The sequence below is a fragment of the Mustela putorius genome, unplaced genomic scaffold (genome assembly GCF_011764305.1).
Source record: "Mustela putorius furo isolate JIRA1106 unplaced genomic scaffold, ASM1176430v1.1 tig00003875_pilon_pilon_pilon, whole genome shotgun sequence".
NCBI classification, from domain to species: Eukaryota; Metazoa; Chordata; class Mammalia; order Carnivora; family Mustelidae; genus Mustela; species Mustela putorius.
Genome location: NW_025422026.1, coordinates 4,863,013 through 4,888,850, shown reverse-complemented (window position 1 = coordinate 4,888,850; position 25,838 = coordinate 4,863,013). Strand labels below are relative to the sequence as shown.

The 25,838-nt window shown below is 49.0% G+C and overlaps 1 protein-coding gene across 2 annotated transcripts; it reads left to right on the top strand.

Annotated features, from left to right (window-relative positions):
• The first annotated feature begins 66 nt into the window (after positions 1 to 66).
• On the top strand, positions 67 to 20,313 carry ZSCAN2 (zinc finger and SCAN domain containing 2). 2 transcript variants are annotated; one of them, XM_013062040.2, is made up of 3 exons: positions 67 to 195; positions 2,221 to 2,727; positions 17,546 to 20,313. In XM_013062040.2, the coding sequence occupies exons 2-3, from the start codon at positions 2,325 to 2,327 to the stop codon at positions 18,985 to 18,987; spliced, it is 1,845 nt and encodes a 614-aa protein (XP_012917494.2). In that variant the 5' UTR covers positions 67 to 195; positions 2,221 to 2,324; the 3' UTR covers positions 18,988 to 20,313. The 2 variants fall into 2 exon arrangements, with proteins under 2 accessions (XP_012917494.2, XP_004763752.2); XM_004763695.3 differs by having other exon boundaries at positions 2,217 to 2,727.
• Positions 20,314 to 25,838: the final 5,525 nt, after the last annotated feature.

Sequence of the window (25,838 nt, the reverse complement as noted above, 5' to 3'; positions counted from 1 at the left end):
TCGCCAGTAGGAGAGCAGGGTTTCCAGGGGGCGTTCTCGGCGGCCAATGAGCGCGGCGGGGGGCGGGCCTCTCCCGTCCATTGTTCTCGGTGCCCCTCGGGCTTGAGCCGCGGAGAGTCCGGAGGGGCCGGGCCGTGCCCGGGGGCGCTTTGGCGCGCGGAGTGGCTGCGGAAGCCCGACCCGGTCTCCCGAGAGGTGAGCCCGGAGAGACGGGCCTGGAGCGGCGCGGGCCGGGGGGTAGCCCGCGGCGAGGGAATAACGGGCCTGGAGCTAGTGCGGGCAGCCCTGCTGGGGGAGGGGTGTCGGGGGCTCTGTCTGCGCCCGCGGGCCGGGGCCCCCGGGTTGACGCGCCGGGTCGGCTCGGCGAACGCACCCGGACCTTGCTCTGGGCTGGTGAGCTTCCTGCACATCCAGCCAGGGGCGCGGGGTTGGGACTGGAAGCCACGCTGGACGGCGTCCCGCCCAGCTGGTCGCTTACAGATGGGGAAACTGAGCTTCCGAGGGGGCGTGTCTTGCCCAGGGGCAGACAGCGAATGAGCTGACCCAGAGCAGTTTTCCCGGGCTCCCAATCCGGACTTCTGTTATACCTGTGCCTCTCACAGCCCTTCGGTAAATATACATTGAGAGCTTCGGGGTTCCCATTAGATTTGCTTTCTTCTGTTTTTCCCTCCTTCTCTGCCCTCCCCCGCCCCATTTAAAAAAAAGGGGGGGGGTATCTGAGTTTTTGTGATGTGGTAGTGATTTTTAAAACATGAGTTTTCATTGCTTTTATAGTCTTTATTTTAAATAGTAATTTCACTGCTGTGTTCATTTTTAAACGGATTTGGGATCATACTGTGGTGTTTGTGTTTAGCTAGGTTTGTTTTTATCGCTATTTTTCATGTTTATGAAGATTATCTCAGATTATTAATGGTTAATAATATTTATCAGCAGAATTAAAAAAATACTTAAAACTACATGCAGCAGAATGCACAGATCTTAAATTTCAAACGTATGCTTTGTGCAACCCTCATTAAATCAAGATACAGAACATTTCCAGCACCCCAAACGCTTCTCTGAGCCCCTTCTCAGTCAGTACCCCCCCAAAGGTAGCCATGATTAAATCAGCATAGTTTTAAGTACAGTTTACTGTATGAATGTGGCATAATTCATTAACCATTCCTCTGCTGCTGGTTTTTAAAATGTCAATTAAAAAAAAATTTTTTTTGCATTTAGAAACAAGGCTATGATTGTTGACTTGCAAGTAAATTTTTCTTCAAAGATGGGTTTTTTTTAAAAGATTTTATTTATTTATTTGACAGAGATCACAAGCAGGCAGAGAGGGAAGGGGGGTGGGGGAAGCAGGCTCCCTGCTGTGCAGAGAGCCGATGCAGGGCTTGATCCCAGAACCCTGGGATCATGACCTGAGCTGAAGGCAGAGACTTTAAACCACTGAGCCACCCAGGCGCCCCCAAAGATGGTTATTTTTAAAGATAAATTCCCGAGGGGGCCAAGGCTGCATTGACGAGCATGAATATTTTAAAACTTCATACTCCTATGGTAAGAATGCAGTTAAGATACTGCCTTCCTGGGTGGCTCAGTGGGTTAAAGCCTCTGCCTTCAGCTCAGGTCATGATCCCAGGCTCCTGGGATGGAGCCCCGCATCAGGCTCTCTGCTCAGCAGGGAGCCTGCTTCCCCCTCTGTCTCTGCCTGCCTCTCTGCCTACTTGTGATTTCTGTCTATCAAATAAATAAATAAAATCTTTTAAAAAAAAAGATACTGCCTTCCTTGAAGTGAGGCTCAAAGTATCTTGACACCTGATCCATTGCTAATCCTAAAGATGTCCCCAGAAGATAAGGATGGGTATTATTATCTCTACCTATTAAATGATCAATGAAGTTAAGGGACTGAGTTGTATGTTAGGTCAAGGTCACTCACTCTGAACTGATTTAGGGCAGAATAACTCAGTCCTTCGTCCTTAGGAGGACTCTGAATTTCTAATACTCATTCTTTTGGAAAGAAAATTTGTGAATTTTTTTGTGCTTGTGATTCTTCTTGACTTCCTTTGCCACAGAGAGGTTTTTAGGAGTAAGCCATTTTTCCTTTAAGAGGGACAGGAAACTTGTGTTGATTGGCGGATGTAAGACTCACTTGGTGGCCTGACCTGGGCTCCTGTGAGTGAGATCATTGTAAGACAGTCTACTTATTGATTGTGGTTCTCTTACTCATTTTCCAGCCAGACTACTTGTTGAAATTTGAGGCAGGAGGTGTCTCCTCCGTGAGCCTCGCTCTAGAAGATTGAGGTTCAAGGTTAGAGGCCTGGGCGATCGCCCTGGGAAGGTGAATGATGGCTGCAGAGGGGCCGAGAGTAACCAGCTCCCTGAGCCCCTTGGTCCAGGTGCCTCAAGAGGAAGACGAACAGGAGGAGGTCACCACCATGATCCTGGAGGACGACTCTTGGGTGCAGGAAGCTGTATTGCAGGAAGATGGCCCTGAGTCAGAGACCTTTCCCCAGAGTGCTGGCAAGGGTAGCCCCCACGGGGAGGCTGCCGGAGGGCCGCAGGGTGCACTTGGCTGCCTCCGAGAGCTCTGTCGGCGCTGGCTGAGGCCGGAAGTGCACACCAAGGAACAGATGCTGACCGTGCTACCAAGGGAAATTCAGGCCTGGCTGCAAGAGCATCGTCCCGAAACCAGTGAGGAGGCCGTGGCCCTGGTGGAAGACTTGACCCAGACCCTTCAGGAGGGCGGTAAGATGCTGGGCCCCATGGAGGAGGGCGGGAGCATCCCCCACCATGGAGGAGTGTGGTGTTTGTGGACAAGGAGAGGGTGGTATCCAGGATGGAGGTGGGGACAGCCTGTCCTGCTGCTGCTGCTGCAGGCAACCCGGACATGCTCACCCTTTCTAATGCCCTCGTATGCAATGGTGGTTCCAGAGTCTCAGTATAGGAGAGCCTTATAGGACTATTCTTGGAGCTATATTTGCGTAATAAGCACAGTGTTTACTTCTTTGTTTATTCAGAGTGGTTGGGAAGCTGATAGAGGTTATGGGGAGGGGGACTGAAGACCATATAAACCGTCCCCTGGCACCCTCCCTTGATTGTGCAATAAACATCCAAATATTTGAAGTTCCAGCAATTTGAAAAACCAGATAATCCTACTTTTTAAGTGTTTATTCTTATGAAACCGAGATCAGCGACGAGTACACCAGCTAGTGACTAGGAACTTGCTATGGTATAAAATCATCCTAAGCTTTTGAGTCGTTTAAAACGTGAGCTCTTTGCCACGGTTACCGTCCGTGTCTCCTGCGTTACTGATATATTCTGGGATCCTGGCACGCCACTTAACTCCTCTGTCTCTATTCTGGTCTTCAGTTGTAGACCGGACTCCCTTGACTACCAGATGTTTCCTTCACATCTGCCCGTGTCCCTGGGGCTGCTTCAGGACCCACGGATGATGGCTGCCTGGGCACTGATGAGAGCCGCAGAAGTGCAGAGATAGGAGGGGAGAGGCCGGGAGAGGTCAGAGAGCACGTGGAGCTTGAGCACGAGGTTATAGGCCAGAGTGGGGTTTGCAGAGGTGCAGGGCAGCAGGGAGGGTTTGGCAGCTGAGAAGAAAGGTGGGGGTGGGGAGGGGCCGCACGAAGCTCACTGATTCAGGTGACAGGAAGGGAGGCTGGCTGGTTGGAGTAGAAAGTGTGTTTTTAGGAAGTGGTGGGATGTGGAGTTTGGGGGAAGGGTGGGTGGGGGCTTGAACTGAATGTCGTTGGCCTCAGCAGGTTCTTGAACTAGAGCCCAAGGGGCATGGGAGGAAGTGGAATTTGGCAACAGGATGTAGGTTTGATTCAAGTAGGGAGAGGCCAGTGGCAGGAGAGCAGTCAGGAAGCTGCCTAGACATCAGGCAGCTGGGAGAGGGGTTGGGCAGAGGCGGGGACAGCAGGAGAAGAGGAGGACACTGGACACAGGTAAGAAGAACCAGCAGTGACACTAGCTGACATTTGCAGGTCCCTTTCTGGTCCGGGCCTTGTTCCTAGCAACCACTATGCAAAACTGACGGACATTTCACCATCTTGGGAGTTAAGTGACTCCCTGAAGATCGCTGAGCTAGTATGAGGCTGGACCAGGATTTGAGCCCATGGGTCTGAGGACATGGCGCACCTTCTTAAGCATTTTATCCCGTCTGTGGTACAAAGTGATAGTTCCCATGGGGCATTGCAAGCGAGGACTAAGACAAAGCTGTCTAACTCAGAGGCTTCTGTCTGGAGGATTCGGAAGACTGGGAAGAGGAGGCAGGAAAGGAGGAGGTTTGGGAGCAGAGGCTGTGACCAAGCCTGGGGACATGGGAGGTAGAGGAGTCAAGCTGGCTTTTGGAGGAAGGGACTGACGTTGATGGCCTCCTGTGAGCCCAGCCCTGCCCTGGCTCCTCACATGTCCGGCTCACTATCAGTCCTGGGGGCGGAGGGGGGGGCTGTCATTTTACAGATGAGGAAATGAAAACTCAGCAAGGTCAAGCCCTTACTCAAGGTCACACCCTTGATGGGAGGTGGTGGAGCCGGGATTCAAAATCTGGTCTGTTTGCTTCCACATGTGTTTGGTAGGTTTTATTTGAAGCAAAGTTCCTGGTTTTCTTTGGCCCCTTCACTTTACTCTTCCTATTCAAAAGAAAACAGAAATCTCTTATCCTGTCCTAAAAACTTAAATTACTTGCCTGGTGATGAATGTGACAAGTTTGTAAGGAACTTCAAAGTCTTTAGCCAGATACTGTGGAGAGGCCAAAGGGGTTGAGGGCAGAGGAGTGACCTTTCGGGTTGTTGTTTATTTTTATTTTTTTTTCAAAGATTTATTTATTTGAGAGAGAGCAAGCGAACATGCGTCAGGGAGGGGCGGAGAGAGAGAATCTCAAGCAGGCTCCTTGCTGAGCACAGAGCCCAATTCAGGGCTTGATCCCAGGACCCGTGAGATCATGACCCGAGCCAAAACCCGAGTTGGACACTTAACTGACTGAGCCACCCAGGCACCCCCTGGGGTTGTTGTTTTGTTGGGGAAGTCGTGAAGCAGAGCTTCAGGTCTGAGCAGGCCCTCTCCTCCCGGCTGGCTGTGGGTTTGTTAGTCCTCTGGCTTGAGCTTGGCTTTGTCGGTTTCCACTCGCCTAACAAACGAGTCTCCTGATCTTCCCCGTGATTACTCGGAGGAACCTGTGCACTGTCTTCATCCCCTCAAACATTTGTTCCATGTAAACCACTTAACCTTTGTTCTGTTCCTCTAGCTCGGGACCTTTGGACGCACTTAGCCAGCACTGGACATTTCAATGCCTGTTTGGACAGTGGTTATTTAATATTTGATTAACAGGCACCTCTGGGTACTCACCTTTCAAGGTTCTTAAAATTGCCATGAAGATGGGACCTGTGCTGCTGGTTTAAATGGTAAAGCTCATATGTCCTTTTGAGTGTATTCCAAGAACGTGTTCGTCCCCACACATGGTGTTTCTGCCCAGAGCTCTGCCAGCGGTCCAGTCTCTTCCCCCTCCAGGGCCCCTGCCCCCTTCTACCTGAGCGGCTTAGAAATCTTCCTGAGTTTCCTGGTGTCTCCAAATCAAGCATGAGCTCCTTATTCTGCTTGGAACTGGGGCCTTGTGTGACCGCCCCGAACTGCCCTGCAGCTGCCCATGGTCCTCCCGCTGTTGCCCTGGCTCCATTCAGATCAGATCTTGCTGTGCCTTGAGCAAAGCCTATGCTTTCTAGCGTGCATCTGTGCTCTGAAGTGTTGAGTGGGCATGGCTCTATCCCATCCCCATCTGATAAAATCCTGGATGTCCTGAGTGTATGCCCTTAGAGACCCACTCCAGAAAGCCGTCCTTACTTCTGGCTTCTGGTCTCCCTTCCCTGTTGTCAGCCCCAGCCTCCTGGGAGCACCTCTAAGCCCCTCTCCCCAAAGCCATCTGCCCCAGAGCTTTTGGATTCTCCTTGTCCTTTAGCTTTTGATTATGTTCCATCTTGTTTTCTATTTATATGAATAGCTGTCTCATTTGTTCTAGCAACTTCTAAAATCCAAGAAGGCATGGAACCCGTTTTCTTCTTTCTTTCCTTTCTTCTCTCCCAGCACCGCGCACAGAGCCCCCCACACTGTGGGAGCTCAGTACCTGGCGCAAACCCACGAACCCTTCCTGCCCACTGGCAGGGATAGAGAGGCTCCTTGCTAGCACAGTCCATGGAGGAGGCAGAAGGATCGCTTCTTTGTTCCAGGCCTTTTCCTTGAGAAAGCCATGCTAAGCTTTTGTTTTAAAACAAAATGGGGTCAAGGCCACATTTGGCAGAACACAGCCTGGCCATGGCCAAGTCTGGAAAGCAGGAGAGATGAGGCTGCAGACCTGGGGGGAGGCTCAGACCAGAGGGCAGCCTGGACAGCTCAGTCCGGCAACAGAGCCCTTGTTCTCAGTCTCTGGTGTCTTCATTCTTTTTTTTTTTTTTTTTTTAAGATTTATTTATTTATTTATTTGACAGAGAGATCACAAGTAGACAGAGAGGCAGGCAGAGAGAGAGAGAAGCAGGCTCCCTGCTGAGCAGAGAGCCCGACATGGGACTCGATCCCAGGACCCCGAGATCATGACCCGAGCCGAAGGCAGTGGCTTAACCCACTGAGCCACCCAGGCACCCCTGGCGTCTTCATTCTTGGAAGTGCCACCTGAATGCTTTGTTCAGCCAACCCAGTGAATACTATCATGTTTATGCTATTAATAGAGATATTTTAAAATTTTTTATTTTTTTTTTTGTAATCTCTACCCACAATACGAGGTTTGAACTCATAATCCCAAGATTGAGAGTCAGTCCCGTCCCCTTCCGACTGAGCCGGCCAGGCGCCGCAAAGATATTTATTCATAAAACATGTTTCGAGGACGGAGGCTTGTGCTACTCCCATTCCTCAAATTCCAAAGGCTCAAGGACATCCCTCCCTGTCTGGCCTGAGTACAAACTAGAAGGTGGCCTCTCTGACCGGATGTTGTCCATCTAAAGTGCAGGAATCATGGAGGAGACCAAGGGCATTTCCTTGCGTGGGACAAGTTGTGAGTGGAAACCCTGGGTATGGAGAAGCCACACCCCCAGGGAGGACATGTGCCTTTTGTGCGGGGAAGCTGGCCATGCACCTGCACATTAATACAGAATGGAGCAAGTGAACCAGGGAAGGGCAGCGATTGCAGGCCTCAGGAGGGCATCACTGGTCCTGATGCCTGTCTCTCCAGGGAAGAGGGTTTTCTGTTGATGTGAGATTGACCCCTGCAGTTTTTGCCTGGAGGCTGTGTTTTCAGTCTGCGGTTCACAGACCCACTGAAAGACCATTTATGAAAAGCACCGGTTATCTCTACTACTTGTTAGAAAGTCCCAACCTAAACTCAGAACACTTCCTTTTCTTCTATTTTCCTGGCAGTTTGGTGAATGACAACCCAGATTGTCCAGGGTAATCCTGAATATGAAATACTTGCCCTTGCGGATCATCAGAGTGTCTCAGTTCAATTGTAGGTGGCCAGGCCTTACCTCAGACTCCTCTATCCGTCAGCGGCCTCAGGCCGGAAATCGTTTCTCAAATTGTATGGCTCAGTTTGGGGTTCAGAAACTATGGTCACTGTAGAGCTAAGACAGCTTGCGTCTGGACTGTTGTCTGATTGCTCTGCCCAGGGTTTGTGCACCTTTCTGTAAGCGGCGAGCAGAAAGGTAGTGCTAGAGCCTGCAGATGGGAGGAGTCAGAGGCCCCAGTGGCCTTCCCCGGACCCCCCACCCCCACACCAGTGTGGGGGCAACATCAGGGGAAAGGTGAAATGCTCCTCTCCTGACATACAGATTTGATCTCACAGAAGCTCCACCACCCAAGAAAGAAACTGCTGATGTCAGAGGGGAACAAAGGGGAAATTCTTGGGCTCAAAGTGGATGAACTCTGCTGTGTAAATCCGTGACCCTCGCCGCAGTGTGTGGTCCCTGAGCCCACAGCATCAGCATCCTCTGCACTTGTGTCAGAAATGAACTTCCTGGGCCCCACCCCACACCTACTACACCAGAAACTTTGGTCTTGGGGCCCCCTACCCTGTGGTTTACCAAGCCCTCCAGGTGGTCCTGATTTAGTCTCCAGTTAGCGAGCTGCTGCGCTAGACCTTTGGTTCTCAAATTTGGCCACACATCAGAATCACTCAGGGTCCCACTCCTAGGGATTCTGATTTTCTGGTTCCACTGGCATGGGGTGTGGCCCAGGCAAGGAAATTTTTGAAAATTCCCAGATGGCCCTAAGCCGCAGCCAAGTGTCAAAACCACCGCTTAGAGCCTTGTTACTCAAAGTGTGGTCCGTGGACCAGTGGTGGCGATGGAAAGCACGCTTGTTTGGAAAGCACGCTTAGTCTCACCCCAACCCACAGGAAGCAGAATCTGCATTCAGCAAAATCTCTGGGTGATTCACCTGCACTTTGAAGTGTGAGAAGCACTGCTCTAGCCTAGAGGGGAGTGGACATTGTTAACGTCAAACCTCCTCTTATCCAACAGCTGAGCCCCAGAGTCACAGCTGACCTCCCCAGGCATCCGTAGCCCCACCTGGCTTTGGGCAAGCACAGGCAACAGGTTACCTAGCCTGCCTTTGCTGCCCCAGAAATGCTCCCTTCTTGCTAACAATGAGCAAGTGCATGCATTTTTCATAACAAGACAGGGAACAGAGAGTGTTGGGGGGTTTGGAGAGGTGTTTGTCTTTTTAAAGCTATGATTCTCAGTTTCAAAACAAAAATCAACTTTAAGTCACTGGAATATTTGCAGTGTAGACCTTACAGAGCTCTGAGAGGGATGTAATGTTCTAACTGTAGAATGTTTGGCAATTATTCATTTAAACCGATAACAAAGCCCATTGCCGTTGTTATCAGAGGCCAATCTCTCAGGCAGCCCAAGTGCATGGGGAACAGTGCTCCCAGCCACTCAGGCACCAGAGCGCCCTGATGGGGAGAACCCTGCCCGGGAGGAAGCTGGGTGAGAATCACACCTGTACTTCAGACCCATGGCTCTGACTATGGCATTGAGACACTGTGGTGTGTCCGAATCAGGTGGGCTTCACCAGAATTTGGAGTCTAACCCACACCAACGTGCCAGTCTGCGACTATTTAGTTCATTTTTCTAAATCAATCACAGTAAATTCAGGTTTATCTCCCCACTGATATCCGTTTTCCTCACACTCATCATGATATGCTTTCCAGTGAGTGAGGAAGAGGAGGGGTCTGGCCGGGCAGGGGGGCACACACAGCCCTGAGAGCAGCCCTATGGATGTACGAGTGAGTTCCCTGTGGAGGTGGAGGGCGGGGGCGGAAGGTCCAACCACCACTGCTTTAGCCTCAGCCTGACTGTGGCTTTTGTTTACTAACCCAGAAGGGAAGGAAGGAAGAGGGCCTAATGCAATTCAGCAACAGGTTCAGTGAATGGCCTTTGGACAGTGGTCTCACCATTTCTAAAATACGAACATTGGACCCTTACTTCTTTATTTATTTATTTATTTGACAGAGAGAGATCACAAGTAGGCAGAGAGGCAGGCAGAGAGAGAGGAGGAAGCAGGCTCCCTGCTGAGCAGAGAGCCCGATGCGGGACTCGATCCCAGAACCCTGAGATCATGACCTGAGCCGAAGGCAGTGGCTTAACCCACTGAGCCACCCAGGCGCCCCTGGACCCTTACTTCTTAACTTACACAGAACTAGATCTCTGCCTTACAAGTGACAAATTTCCAGTAGATTATAGAGCTCGACTCTAAAAGACCTGGAATAACATTAACATGTAGGAGAATGTGTTTATAATCTTGCAGTGAAGGACTTCTTAAGCAAGACAGCGATCTTCAAAGCTGGATTGGACTCAGGAAAACAGAAAAGTCCTTTCTATAAAAAAGGTACCGTGAACAAAGTTAAAAGACAATACACCAAATGGAAGGGAATATTTACAACAAAATCTGCAAACAGCAGATAACAGTCAAACACCGTTGATCTGGGGGCGCCTGGGTGGCCTAGGTCATGATCTCAGGGTCCTGGGATGGAGGCCCCGGTGTCAGGCTCCCTGCTCAGCAGGGAGTCTGCTTCCCCTTCCCCTCCGGTCCCTTTCCTCCCCTCCACCCCCATCCAACCCCCCAAGGTTACACACGTTCTCTCTCTAAAATAAGTAAATCTTGGGACGTCTGGGTGGCTCAGTTTGTTAAGCATCTGCCTCCTGCTCAGGTCCTGATCTTGGGGTCCTGGGACTGAGTCCTGCATCACGCTCCCTGTTCAGTGGGGAGTCTGCTTCTCCCTCTCCCTCTGCCTCTACCCCTGCTTATGTGCGCTCTCTTTCTCTCTGACAAATAAATAAAATCTTTAACCAAGTAAGTAAATAAATAAACAAATCTTTAAAAACAGCAATAAAAAGCCCTTGATCTGTAAGAGCTTCTGTAGTCCCTAAGAAAAGTCAGTGCAATGGAATGAAAGATAAAAGATATGAATGGGCAATTTAGAAATGTAGAAAAGTGAATTATAACTTTATGAAACCACATGTTCCACCTTACGACTGATCAGGGAAGTACTCATTAATTCTTTTGCCTACTGAACCATCGGAAATTTAATAGAGTGTTTCTGGGAAGTCTCTGCCTTTCTGAGCATTTATTTAATCTTCTAAAACTTATTTCAGAGTTAGTAGGTAATGTCATCTATTTTAAATTTGATAGAGCCATGTATTATTCTCTTCTGACCGTGATAAAATTTACATGACATAAAATTTGCCATTTAAAAAAAAAATATTTTATTCGTTATTTGACAGAGAAAGACAGCAAGAGAGGGAACATAGGCAGGGGAGTAGGAGAGGGAGAAGCAGGCTCCCCACGGAGCAGGGAGCCCAAAGTGGGGCCTGATCCCAGGACCCCGGGATCATGACCTGAGCTGAAGGCAGACATGTAACGCCTGAGCGACCCAGGCATCCCAATTTTAATCATTTTTATGTGTACAGTTCACAGGCATTAAATATATTCATATTGTTGTATGACCACCACCACCGTCCATCTTCAGCACTGTTTCCTTTTCTCAAACTGAAACTCTGTGCCCAGTATAGAACTCCCCATTCCTCCCTCCTTCCCTTGTAGCCCCTGGCACCCACCATTCTAATTTCTCTCACTATGATAAATATGACCGCTCTAGGTACCTCATATGGAGGAATCATACAATATTTATCCTTTTATGGCTGGCTTATTCTTTCACTTAGCATAATGTCCTCAAGGTTCATCCATGTTGAACCATAGGTCAGAATTTCATTCCATTTTAAGGCTGAATAATATTCCATTCATTCATTTGTTGATAGACCTTTGGTTTTTCAGCATTTGGTTATTATGAATAATGCAGGAACATGGATGTAAGAAAACCTGTTTGAGTCCCTGCTTTCAGTTCTTTTGGATGTGGACCCAGCTGTGGAATTATTAGATCATATGATAATTCTGTGTTTAATTTTTGGAGGAGCCACCATACTGTTTTCCATAGTGGCTGCACCATTTTGCATTCCCACCAGCAATGAACAAGGGGAGAGTCATATATATATATATATATATATATATATATATATATATATACACACACACACACACACACACACACATACACACACACACACATATGTATATATGTGTGTGTACATACCTATATATATATATTTAAGATTTACTCATTTATTTTGAGAGAGAGAGAGAGAGACACCACATCAAGAGTGGGGTGGGGGAGAGGGAGAGAGGGAGAGACAGAATCTCAAGCAGAGTCCACACTGAGTACAGAGGCCAAGTAGGGCTTGATCCCAAGACCCTGAGATCATGATGCAAGTGAAAGCCAAGAGTCCTATGCCCAACGAACTGAGCCACATAGGCAGCCCAAGAATCATATATTCTTTTAAGTCTATTTCAAGGATGCATTTCTTAAGATTTACTTATTTGAGAGAGCATGAGCAGGAGGGATAGAGGGAGAGAGAATCTCAAGCAGACTCTGTGTGGAGCCCGATGCAGTCTTGTTTCTTTGTCTAGTAAACGAAGGTTCGGCTGGTCCTTAAGCTACTGACAGGGCAGGGGGGTTATTGGGTCTGGATTCTCTGCAGTGAGGTGGTAGAAAATAATCACAAAAATTAAGTATCACATCGAAAGGCTTTACAATTAGAAGTCTCATATTTCGATCTAATAGTTGGGATGCTGTTTTTGTTTACATTTAAATCTTTGACCAATTTGGATTTTTCCCAGTATGGGCTCCAACTTCAGATTTTTTTCCATTTGACCTCACCAGTCGGTCCAGCATCATTTATTGAACATTGATTGAATGTTGTGCCTTTTTTCTGTGGATTTGAGAGGCTGCCCTTGTCAGACGTTCAAGTTCTAGTGAAAAAAAAATTCTTTAAAAAAAAATTCTTTTTTTTTTTTTTAAGATTTTATTTATTTGACAGAGAGAGAGATCGCAAATAGGCAGAGCGGCAGGCAGAGAGAAAGAGAGGGAAGCAGGCTCCCTGCTGAGCAGAGAGCCCGATGAGGGGCTTGATCCCAGGACCCTGAGATCATGACCTGAGCCAAAGGCAGAGGTTTAACCCACTGAGCCACCCAGGTGCCCCAGCGTCATTAAATTCTTGTTTCTTCTGCTCATCTGTCTATCCATGTGCCACCTGTGTTCAGTTCTGAATTCACATGACTACTGAGTCTGTTTCTAGAGTGTTTGTGTTGTTTCTCTGGTCTTACTGTCTATCAGTGTTTTCGTTCCTGAGATGTGAAGTATGTTTGAACATCTGACAAAGATAGCCCATCTCCTCCCCACCCCCTGGTCTCAGTCAGTAATCCTTTCTTAACATTTTAAAGTTTTTTGTTTGTTTGTTTTGGTTTTTTGGGTCTCTATACCCAATGTGGGACTCAAACTCATGACCCTGAGGTCAAGAGTTTCATGCTCTACCACCAGAGCCAGCCAGGTGCTCCTTAAGGTTGATTTTTGCTCTGGGAGACACTTGCATGCACTTTGGGTGCGTGAGTTGCCAATTTTAAATGGTACACTTTGAGGTTAGGGTTAGGGAGGCAATCCATGAACATATATCAATCAATGAACATATCCTCTGTCCGACCTTCTCTCAACCCCAGATTTAGCTAGAGTACCATTTCTATATTGCTGGGTAGCCTCCACATTCTCTTCTCATTGTAATGGCCACAGGCATTTGAGACTTCGTTCTGAAGTCTGGTGTATCCAGACTGGTGTATCTGGTGTATTTGGTGAGCTAATGTGCTCATCCCCAGCTTGTCTGCTCAAGTTCCCTTCATCTCGTGGTGGACCGAAGCTCACTTCCTAGTAGTTCCCTCTCGAAGGGCTCGTAGGAACCATATTCTGAGAATTTGTGCATATTCAAAGTTGTTTACCTGCCAACGTGATACTTTAAGGATGTTTTTGTTGAACACAAAATCCTGGGCATCCCCTTTCTTTTCTTGTCTGCCTTGTGTCTGCAGATGTGAAAGTCACTATAGAGAAGCCTGAGCCCAGGTGGTTCTCTTTTCCCACATAAGTGATTCGAGCCTTTTGCCTCGTGTCCCATCTCATCACCAACCTCTGGAGTAGTCTCCCTAACACAATGCACCTTCCCAGGGTCCTTGTAGCTTCCTACGTTCATGTTTGTTCTGCTCCTTTGGTCTAGCTCCCCTGTTTGAGAACTCCAGTTATGTGTAGATGGACTCTGCTTTAGTCCAACTTCTCTTTCCATCCTTCTCGTTAATCCCTTTGTCCTCCTCATTCTGCTTTCTTTCCGTGCTCTTCTCGGCCCTCCTTTTCCCTTTCTGCTCGCCAGCGCACCGATCCTCCCGCGCTCTGGTCTCCGGATTTCCTCTGCTTTTCCTCATCCTGCCATATCCCACTCCGTCTTTTCCTGCTGTCTCCCTGTCTCTTCCATCTTCCTTCCTGGAAGCAGTTGTTTCTCTTAATGTTTATTTCTCCCTTTGTTGTTGTTGTTGTTGTTGTTCCTATTTTTTTTTTCCAGAGAAAGAGAGTGTACACAGGGAGGAGGGGGGCAGAGGGAGAGAGAGAATTCTTAAGGAGACTCCCAGCTAAGGGGGGAGCCTGAGGTGGGGGTTGATCTTGTGACCTGAGCTGCCACCAAGAGTCAGAGGCTACTCTGACTGAGCCACACAGGAGCCCCTTGTTTATTTTGATTTTAATGCATGAAAAATGTCACCTTCTCAGTCATAATTGCCATGACTAATGTGTGAGGGTCAAAGGCTCTCTCCTCTCTGCTTTACAGAAACAAAGCTTCCTGTAGAGGGTGGTCGTCTGGGGGATTCTGGCTGTAGAAGCACCTCCTGTGCTTCTCTGAACCGGAGAAGCCAGCCCTTTTGGCCCCAGTTCCTGAATGCCCTGGTGCTCTTGAGGGAGACTCCCTTACCTTCAGGAAGTGATTTTCTGCCGCGGCTTTTTAAATATCCTTTTTTTTTTAATTAAATAAGCTCCACGCCCAGTGTAGAGCCCAAGGCGGGGCTTGAACTTATGAGATCAAGACCTGAGCTAAGATAAAGAGTCAGATGCTCAACAAACTGAGCCACCCAGGCGCCCCTCCACCTGAACTTTTTGAGGTCAGCTGCCCCTCAGTTCTAGCCCCGTGCCCCTCCCCCCACACCACTTTCCACACTCGTTCTCTTCACTTCCTGCCTCATTGGCCTCTGCCCTATCTCAGCGGTTTCTGGAAGCCCTTGTATGTATTTTGGTGTCTGCAAATTAATCTTCCTCCTAATCTCACTGCTTATGCAGTTTGAGTTTTTGTTTGTTTTCCCTGTTGCTTCTGAGTTCATTCCAGAACTTACCAACCAGTTCTTCTGATTTCAAGGCAGTGGAAAACCTTATCAGATAATGTCCCTGTTCTGAAGAGAACAATTTCTAAGTCATTTTTTTTTAATGATAAAAAATGATTTATTGAGGCATCTGGGTGGCTCAGTCATTGAGCATCTGCCTTTGGCTCAGGTCATGATCCCAGGATCCTGGGATTGAGCCCACATCGGGCTCTGTGCTCAGCAGGAAGTCTGCTTCTCCCTCTCCCACGCTCCTTGCTTGTGCTCCCTCTCTCTCTGTCTCTGTCAAATAAATAAATAAAATCTATAAATAAAAAATAAAAATTTTTAAAAGGCTGCTTTCTTAAAAAAAAAAAAAAAGATTTATTTATCTGAGAGAGAGTGCAGAGTAAGCAGGGGGAGGGACAGAAAGAAAGAAAGAGAGGAACTTAAGCAGACTTCCTGCCGAGCTCAGAGCCCAAGACCTGGAGTTCGATTTTACAACTCTGAGATCAGACCTGAGCTGAAACCAACTGTCAGAGGCTCAATGGACTGATCCACCCAGGTGCCCCTACTGGTCACTTTAAGAAATGTTTTTGGTAGTATTCGCTTGCAGAAAATAAATCAGGGCCTCTGCCTGAAGGACCCTGTAGAAGAGGGGTGCGAGCCGACCTCTGTGCTAGAAACTTGCAAAACCTGCAAAACTTGCAGGAGGTTGTAGAAGTGCAGGACTCTGGGTCCTGGCCATGTGGGGGCATGCACTGTGCCCCTTGTGCCTGTATCTGTCCCCTGGATGGACACCTGGAGCCACAGATCACCAGCAGCGTGTGTGTTACTGGGCATGAAGTGGAATCACAGGCCTACTTGTATGGTTAAATACAATCTGCTGTGGACCGATAGATAACTAGAACCCAGGGCTTGCCTGAGGGTGTGTCAGTGTTTATCTTATGCACCTACAGAAATTTACCTTCACCTACAGAAACTAGTAATCACTGAATCGACCATCCAACTTTAAATAAACTATTAGCTTCAGTGATGGGAATGTCACTAGGACCTCGTGTAATTATTTTACTAATTGTCTCCCTGTTCTGGATGGATGTGCTTTCTCTGGAGGTCTGATGTTAGGTGCTAGGAATAATCAGGCTGTCATCCTGATCAAGAAATCATTGATTTATTTCTGTACACCCTACAGAATTCCAAAAAAAGAAGTGAAGACAACTTACAGAAAGAGAGCATAAAGGTGCTCGCTTGCAACACATACACTAAAACTGAAATAATAAAGGAAAGATTAGCCAAAGAAGGAGGGAGGCGGGAGGGAGAGAGGGAAGAAGAAAGGGAGGGGGAGGGAGGGAGGGAGCAAGCACAAGGAAATTATAGCAGAAAATGAAATACTGGGAGGGGAAAAATGAAAGAACCTGGGCTGTACAGACATCCAGTATTCTCTCTGAGCGTGTGGCTCCAAGCTTCCAAGGAGGCAAGGCAGAGAGGGCACCACAACTGGAGCCGTGAGGCAAACACATCTGGCTCAGAACAGCAATGCTGTTGGGAATGTTGGTGAGAGGGAAATTTCCTTCTTGTTCATCAAGAGGACATTGTGTGGCATAAACAGTGTTGCCAACAACTCCCTGGCAGTGTTAACATTCCTGACAGCCATTAATTTCTGATGACACTTCTCAGACTGTTCGTGACTGTTGGCCAGAGCCATGAAATCAACATGTGGCTCAGTTTCTATGGGCCTCAGAACAGTGAGGTCCAGGCTCACCGCTCTCCACGGCTGGATCCTGGAATAAAATTCAGGGTCTCTCAGTGAAGGAAGGAGACACAAATGTTGTCAGCAATATGCCCTCCTGATTTCTTTCTTTCTTCCTACTTCTTTTTTTTTTTTTTTTAAAGATTCCATTTATTTATTTGAGAGAGACAGCGTGCAAGAAAGCACAAGCAAAGGGAGGATCAGAGGGCGAGGGAGAAGCCGACTCCCCGCTGAACAGGGAGCCCAATGAGGGACTCAATCTCAGGACCCTGAGATCACAATCCAAGCTAAAGGCAGATACTTAACTGAGCCACTTGGGTGCCCCCTCCTGATTTCTTCCACCAAAATATTTGAAAAGTGTGGGGCAGCAGAATTTGACAAGTTTCTGGCTGGTAGGTATTTTATATTACTGATGGGAGGTCCAACCGTAAGATCCTACTACAGATACATTTTAAGGCTCTTCTAACTGCCCACTTGTCATCGTATAGACACCTTGAGTCCTTGTTGCAGGGGCCCTGTCATCATTTGTTTGTGTCTTACTTATTATAATCTAATAAGATTATAAACACAGGATATACCATAATGGGTGAAATTATTAAATTTGCTCTTTTTGAAAGGAGACTGAGCTTTAGGGAAATTTCTCTGGTACCAATGAAAAACACTTTCATTCATTCTCCAAATTTAATTGAGCACCTGCCATGGTGAGTATTGGGGGTCACTGTGTACCCTGTTGCTTTCCATTGAGTAGGATTTTTAGATTCCCACCTGACTTCACTTCCCAATGGAGAAACAGGTACAGACCTACAATCCAAATCTTTAAGACTTAGAAATTCTGGGTGATCACTGAGAGGGAATAAGTTCTGACAACTAGATAAGCACGAAGAAGGAAATGAACCTGTTTTTTAAAAAGTTTTGAGGATCCTTTAGCTTCTTAATTTTCATTAGTTTAATTTTTTAAATATTTCACTCAGGTTTCCTTTCCTTCTCTCATCATTACAGGAAATTGAGTATAAATCATGTGTTTCTTCACTGTTTCAGATTTTGAGATCCAGAGTGACAATGGGGAGAACTCCAGTCAGGATCTATTTGAGGACGCCGAGCCACATGAGATGTTCTCAGAAATGCCAGAAGGGGAAGGCATTCCGCAATCCGACTGGGAAAGTGACTCTGAGAGAGACTGTGGCTCCAGGGGGCCACCGAGGAATGCCCCGAGTGGGGACCACAGGGAGGTGCCCACACAGGGCAGGGAAGTCGGGCAGCTCATCGGCCTTCAGGGCACCTATCTGGGTGAGAAGCCCTACGAGTGTCCCCAGTGTGGGAAAACCTTCAGCCGGAAATCCCACCTGATCACCCATGAGCGGACCCACACGGGAGAGAAATATTACAAATGCAATGAATGCGGGAAAAGCTTTAGTGATGGTTCCAACTTCAGCAGACACCAAACCACCCACACGGGGGAGAAACCTTACAAATGCAGAGACTGTGGGAAAAGCTTTAGCCGGAGTGCAAACCTCATCACCCACCAGAGGATCCACACAGGAGAAAAGCCCTTCCAGTGTGCCGAGTGTGGCAAGAGTTTCAGCAGGAGCCCCAATCTTATTGCCCACCAGCGAACCCACACGGGTGAGAAGCCCTACTCGTGCCCCGAGTGTGGGAAGAGCTTCGGCAACCGGTCCAGCCTTAACACACACCAGGGCATCCACACAGGCGAAAAGCCGTACGAGTGCAAGGAGTGTGGGGAGAGCTTCAGCTATAACTCCAACCTGATCCGGCACCAGCGGATCCACACAGGCGAGAAGCCCTACAAGTGCGCTGAGTGCGGGCAGAGGTTCAGCCAGAGCTCAGCGCTCATCACACACCGGAGGACACACACTGGCGAGAAGCCCTACCAGTGCGGTGAGTGCGGCAAGAGCTTCAGCCGCAGCTCCAACCTGGCCACACACCGCCGCACACATCTGCTGGAGAAGCCCTACAAGTGCGGCGAGTGTGGCAAGAGCTTCAGCCAGAGTTCCAGCCTCATCGCGCACCAGGGCACGCACACTGGCGAGAAGCCCTATGAGTGCCTGACGTGTGGGGAGAGCTTCAGCTGGAGCTCCAACCTCCTCAAGCACCAGCGAGTTCACACCGGCGAGAAGCCATACAAGTGCACTGAGTGTGGCAAGGGCTTCAGCCAGCGCTCGCAGCTCGGGGTGCATCAGCGGACGCACACTGGCGAGAAGCCCTACCAGTGCCTAATGTGCGGCAAGAGCTTCAGCCGGGGCTCCATCCTGGTCATGCACCAGCGCGCCCACTTGGGGGACAAGCCTTACCGCTGCCCCGAGTGTGGTAAGGGCTTCAGCTGGAACTCCGTCCTCATCATCCACCAGCGCATCCACACGGGGGAGAGGCCCTACAAGTGCCCTGAGTGTGGCAAGGGCTTTAGCAACAGCTCTAACTTCATCACTCACCAGAGAACGCACGCCAAAGACAAAGCCTACTGAGCTGGCTGAGGGCCAATGGAGAGGGCGATCAGGGCCCAGCCATGATGCCCCCAAATGGTGACATCCCTCCAGGAAAGCCATTCTTCCCAAGAGGTCTCTAGGGACATGGGCCAGAATCTCACCCTCACTCATCCCCGATTCTAGTATTTGCTGCCATCTTAGAGCGTGGAGTCACACCCCCAGAGCAGAGGAGGGGAACTGAAGGCCACAGAGTTGGGTCTCTTTCCGTTTTGTTGCATGACACGCGATTGGCTTCCTCTCTCCTGGTCCTCCGGGCCTCAGTTTCCCCTTTGGTAGCACAGGGGGAGTGTTTCTCTTGGGGGACAGAAGACAGCATGGCCCACAGCCCAGGCTGAGGCCTCAGGAATACTGGAAAATGACAGGTGCGGTCTGGTAGTTCTACCGCCCCTTGGTCAGGCTAAGGTGCCTTCACCAGCAGCTCCTGCCATGCCAGGCTGTTAGGTCAGAAGCAGCTTTCCCTGGCCTTGTGTCCTGGGCTTTGATTCTCAAATCAAAGGTCAAGGTAGATGGATTTTTCCAACTCAGTCATCCAGAGGAAGGTAAAGCCCTTCTCTATTTGTAGAAAGTGTCAGGGACCCAGAGACTGGAGGGAGTATGGCCTGGAACCAGTGTCCCCGTAGCCTTTCCACTGATAAGAGTTGAACAGCACCCACCAGGGAGGGTAGAAACTGAGGAGACACACACCTTTGCTTATGTCTCTGCTTACTGTCCTATGGTAAGTTGGATGCCAGGGGAATGCACTAGTTTTTGTGGGGTTTTGTTTTTTGAATGGGAAATCAGGGACCACCAGCCACCTGCTGGTGGGTTCTCTGAGGGTGAAACAGTCCTGCACCCTTCAGGGTTGGCTTGTGTCCTCACCCCCACAGATACTAGCCCCCAAATCATCTCTCTATGCACTTGTCATTCCCCTGTTCTCGTTTTTATTTTATATGAGCAAGTCTAGAATTCTGTCTGGTAGCTTTTGTATACTTTCATATTTTTAAGGAAGTCTTGATTCTGGGGACAGAATCTGTCCTCTGGACAGATCTGAGCTTGAAATAGAAGTTGTCCTACAGGTGTCATCCTTGATCGTGGGATGCTACCAGGGCTTTGTTCTTGGGTCCTTGAGCCTTGAAACCCATAAAGACCAGGGGATGATAGCAGGTCAAGGTGTTTGGAAGGAAGAAGAGAATGGAGAAGGTGTTTCTCGGAAATATGAAACCACCTCCTCTAGTGCATAGAGCCTGTGCTCACAATGGGCCTTGGTTCTTATAGAATGGATGCTCAATATTTCCTAATAAAATAGAGTCCCATTCTTTTCCTGCATCTGCCTTTCAATGTGAACTTGACTGTTAACCAACCCACACCTCACTTCCTACCCACTCACCTCTTGCCATAGGCTGAAAGTGGTCCAAGACCTTCAAGGAGTAAAAATCAGTGGCTTTAAAGAACACACCTTTGGTGAACCAAGACCTATGTGCTTGACCTGTGCACACATCTGTCCACTGTCCTTTGCCAACTGTGCATTCATTCAGTCTGTCAACCAAGACTTGGAGTGGCAGCTGTGGCAGCTTTGGCTAAGGAGCCAGGTGGCCACCTAAGAATGTCATTGGGAATCATCTCTATCCAGAATCAACTAGATTAGATACAAGAAGGACATTTCTAAGCTCAGCAGTGATGATTGTTAAACCAAACCATGAAGGCTGTGAGATCCCCATCATTAATTCCATTTGGCAAACACTGAGGACTTAAGTACCATCACTGTGCTAGGTACTAGGGAAAGGTGATGAACAAGAAATCCCATTACCTGTCTCCATCAAGTTCTTACAGGAGGAATAATCCCATCTGTCTGGGAAGCTACAAGAACCATTCAAGGGAGAATGGATAGGGTGCTTTCCTAGCTGAAAATAAGTTCTGGGATTTGGGTTGTAGAAGATACTGTCTCTCTTCTTCCCCCAAGTCTCAAGGTAAGAAAAGAACTGAACTGACATTAAGCTTTGCAAAACTTTCTGTTTTACTCCTCTCTACCTGGTAGGCACACAAAATATCTTAAAAAAAAGGGACACAAGATCAGGCTGGACCCACAATGGGAAATGACACACTGTGGTCCTAGAAAAGTCAAGAGTCTTTAGCTTCCTGTCCTGCTTGCCCATGAAGCTGGTCTGCTGAAGCAGGGAGGGCGTGACACATACAGGCCTTCATGCCACTCAATGTGGGATGGGAGGGCAGAGTCTTCTTCCCTAAAAGCCGTCAGGAAGCCCTGGTCTCCTCGGCAGATCTATTTCCACCATGTCGTGGCTCTCAATTCAGTTACGCCTGTGTTTCTGTACCAAGAACATCTCCCCTAAATGTACATGCCTTTACGGACTGAGGTTTTGTCCCCAGTTCATGGGAACAGCCTTGGGACAGTTAAACATAATAAGGGCGTCCTGGATGGCTCAGTCAGTTAAGTGTCTTGACTTTTGGTTCTGGCTCAGGTCATGATGAGTCTCATCGAGGAGCCTGCTCAGTGGTGAGTCTACTTCCCCCATCTCCCCCCCCCCGCCACACCCCCACAGCACTTTCTCTAATACATAATAAATGGTAAAAAGAAAACAAAGAGCGATGCTTTACCATCAGCAAGTTCCCCATGCCCATTCTGGCAGGTCTCTGTGACTTGCCCACTTCCCTCTCCTGGGCCCTACAGGGGCTGCTTTGTACCCTTCAGGCCTCTTCCTCAGACCCAGTCAACTCCTAGGCTCAGCGCCCCTTCCTGGAGAACATGTCAGGAACCTCCCTCAGCATCCCAGGCCCAGAGCAGCAGCAACTCCACAGTGCGCGCCTCACTTCCGTCCTCCTGGCTCAGCCTGGAGATGGGCATTCAGGGTGGCTGAGACCCATCTCCGCCTGTGTTAGCCTCCACTTTTCTCCTTCCCTGGTTTCCAGTTTCTACCAGGTTCATCCCGTAGCTTACGTGCCACAATCATTTGTTCTAGAGCCACAGACCCAGTATGTCCAGAAGCCACCTCCCTGTGGGCCTCCCTTGCATCTCTGAGCAGCACCGCCTTACCCGGCCTCGCCCAACCCCAAACCTGGGAGTCCTCTAACACTCTTTCCTCGCTTGCCTCCCTCAGAGCCCTCAGGAATCTGGCCCTACAGATCCCGTCTCCCTATTAACACCTCCCAGCTCCCACATGACCGTCACCCTCTGGCCCCGGGTACAGTTCAGCCCCTTGCAACCGCAGTAACCCCCAAGGTCCCGCCAGCCCTGCCTCTACTTCATCCTCCAAGTTATTGGCAGCGTGAGTGACCTCCGACTCAGAGCACAGCCTGTCACTGCACAGTGTAACCCCCTGGGGCTCCCATCTCTACAGAAAGGCCATGTTCCTTGGAACGCACATGAAGCCTTCCCAACAGGGCCTCTGTGGAACCTCTTCATGGCATCCCAATACCCTGACCATCTTTGCCCCTTGACTGCTCCCCTTGAACGTGCCCTCGCCTTGTCCTCATGATATTCCCCTTTCCTGGAATGCCTCGTCCGCCTAGGGCATACCTGCACAGCTCTGGAAACTCAGCATGGGTACCCCCTCCTCTAAGAAGCCTTTCCTGCACTTCTCTGGCAGACCTGACCCTGTTTCCACGCCTGTGCACTGTCCAGCTTCAGAGCCTCGGACAGGATTCTGCCCCTCCACCTTCTCTTTGTCATGTTCACACCGAACTCTGTCTCCAGCCCCCAGCTCAGGGCCTGGTGCGTGACAGGAACTCCCTTAACTTTTACGAGTTGAGTTCTCTTCATGGGGATAGACGGAAATGCAAGAGGCAGGTAGTCCCAAATTCTGAGCTGGAAAATGGACTCTGTCTCCCACACGTCCCTTTGGTTAAGATGTTAAATGTAAGTTAGTTTTAACCTCAGTGCCTCTCACCTAAGATATGGTTTATTGGTATTGGTGGATGAAGTTACAGCTGAAGACATTTATAAAAACCAACTAACCAGAGCTCCTGGCTGGCCCAGTCGCTAGAGCATGCAATTCTTGATCTCGAGGTGGTTAAGTTCAAGCCCCATGTTGGGTGTTAAGGATTACCTAAAAAAATAAAACATCTGTGGGGTCTGAGTGGCTCAGTCGGTTAAGTGTCTACCTTTGGCTCAGATTGTGATCTCAGGGTCCTGGGATCAGGTCCCGCATTAGGCTCCCTGCTCACCCAGGAGCCTGTTTCTCCCTCTGCCTGCCACTCCCCCTGCTTGTGCTCCCTCTCTCTGAAAAATAAATAAAATCTTTAAAAAATAAGAAAAATCTCTAAAAACAATCAATTAACCAATATCCTAATGAAACAACTTATATTTTTGAAATACCACAGATATCAAAAAGGTAGTGGAAAACTAGGCATCTTCTTTGCACAATCTGTTTCTCTTCCCTCTGGGCAAGCGATGGAACTTGGAGACTGTCTCTAATTCTCACCTTTTGGTCCCAGTGCATTCATAGGACTATATCCTGAGGCGGTACTCCTTAATTTTTTTTTTAATACAACACACAGATAAGTATATGGAAGTGTAAGCTCACTGCACTTTTTAAAAAGATTTTATTTATTTAAGATTTATTTATTCATCTGACAGAGACACAGCAAAAGCCGTCAGGGGGAATGGAGACACAGCAAAAGAGGGGGAACGGGAGAAGGAGAAGCAGGTTCCCCGCAGAGCAGGGAACCCAATGTGGGGCTCGATCCCAGGACCCCGGGATCAAGACCTGAGCTGAAGGCAGACGCTCAATGGCTGAGCCTCCCAGGCACCCTGACTGTGGTTTTACAAACTGAACACACCTGTGTAACCAGCACCCACATCAAGAAACAACTTAGCCACATCCCAGAAGCCCTCCTCGGGTCCTCTCCAAGCAGCACTTTGTCCACTTGCCCCCGTTCTCACGTTGGACGTAGTGGAGGGAGTGTTGGGAGCCGGTCAGACCTGGTTCTAGACACTTGTACCACTAACCACACACCCTCACTTTCAATAAGAGATTTTACAACTTGTGGCAGGTCATAATGAAGACTTCACTTTTTTCATGGAGTTTTACTTCTCTTTGGGTTGTGTTTATAGTTTATGATAAGACACAGTAGCTCACAGTGACAGCTTATGCCATGGTGACCACGCAGAGGCTCTGTGCTAAGCTTGACCCACAGCCCCACTCAATCCTGATGATGAGGCAGGGAGGTAAGTGAGGTAGGTCTGTATCCCCACTTTAGGGCTGAGGATGTGGAGGCTGGGAGGAGAGGTTCAGTAAGGACACTGGCCAGGGCCCGTCGCACTGCCAAAGCCACGGGAAGAACACAGAAAACAACAAAACACTGAAATACAAATGACAGATTGGCTACAAGTCTTTTCTGGAGCTGGCTTCAAGAAGACCCACAACTGTCATTGGCCCTTCCTTGCACGTGACCATGTGACCGGCTCTTCCCAGCCTTTTATCCCTAATGTCGGGTCCTGTCTCATCACAGGCTCAAAGCTGGGCTTGCCCCTACAGTCCCTCATAGATCATCCCAGAGGTGTTCAAACCCTTCCTGTGGCTGGGCCCTGTTAGGCTATTCCAAATTTCCGGACAGAACAGTCGGGTCCTTCCTTTTTCCACCCTCTTGACATGCAAAGTAGCCCCAGGCCACAGAGGAAGGGGAAGTGCCTGGGCAACAGGCAGATTTTGAGACCGAGGATTTCCGAGCCTGGTGGAGAGTAAGGGCAGGTGGAGAATTCCCTTTGCCTTTCCACCCAGTCATTTGTGCAACTGAGCTCCTGCCTCGGCACCGGCAGTGGCTGTGTTTCTAGAGCCTACTGGCCTCTGGCTCCCTGCCCCTGCTGGCTCTTCCCAGTGTCCCATTCAGAGAAACTTCCATCCCTTCCCAGGCCCTGGGGCGCCTGTGTGGCTCAGTGGGTTGGGCCGCTGCCTTCAGCTTGGGTCATGATCTCAGGGTCCTAGAATCGAGTCCCTCATCGGGCTCTTGGCTCAGCAGGGAGTCTGCTTCCCTCTCTCTCTCTCTGTCTGCATCTCTGCCTGCTTGTGATCTCTATCAAATAAATAAATAAAATCTTTAAAAAAAAAAAAAAAAAAAGAAAAGAAAAGAAAAAAAGAATGGGTGTGGGGCAAGGAGTCTGGCTCCAAGGAAACACTGCCCAGGCCCCTCACACCTCCCAGGCCCTGGCAGGCGCAGCCTCTCCACTGTTTACACGGCTGGTGTTTGAGGGGTGCCTGCTGAGAGCCCTCAGCGGAGGTTGATTTACCACAGAGTTCTGGTCCCCAGCCTTTCTGGTGCAGAGCCTGGATTTCCTCAGTACATCCAGAGATGACTGAATCCCGGGTGGGAGGCTTCTGTTAACTAAATTTCCAAGAGACCAGGAGAATCTAGAACCCCAGTTATCAATTCATAGGAGCATATCGTCCATCGCAAGCCAGCTTCAGAGTCTTGAGTGACCAGCTAGTGCTTGAGCAGCAGGAAACGAAAGGAGGGGGTCACGTGAGGGGCAGGGAGACACCAGCCACGAATCCCCTCAGGAAACAGATGCTGTGCTTCAAATCCTGCTTATCTTCTGTGCCCCCCAGGGCCATCTGCTCAGTGCCCAAGATTCCCATGGTAATGCCTTCTTCCAGATTTCCCTGGAAACATTCCCTTGTGCAGATGAGCTGGTATCACTGGTTAACTTGGAGTCAAATGGATGATCCAGTGGGCCTAGGGAACATTAGTCTCCACTCATCATATGTGGCTGTAATCCCCTGAATTCCTAGATCCCTAGATAAGAATTCCTTATCTCCTTCATCTGGAAATCCTCAGCTCCTCAGGCACTGCTTATAGACACCTCTTGTGCAATGTTATTCTAAATACATCCCAATAAT

Excerpts from the sequence above, each read along its gene's own strand:
- ZSCAN2 (XM_013062040.2), top strand. The coding sequence starts at position 2,325 with ATGATGGCTGCAGAGGGGCCGAGAGTAACCAGCTCCCTGAGCCCCTTG. Across the intron at positions 2,728-17,545 it reads CCAGACCCTTCAGGAGGGCG|ATTTTGAGATCCAGAGTGAC; the intron begins GTAAGATGCTGG and ends TCACTGTTTCAG.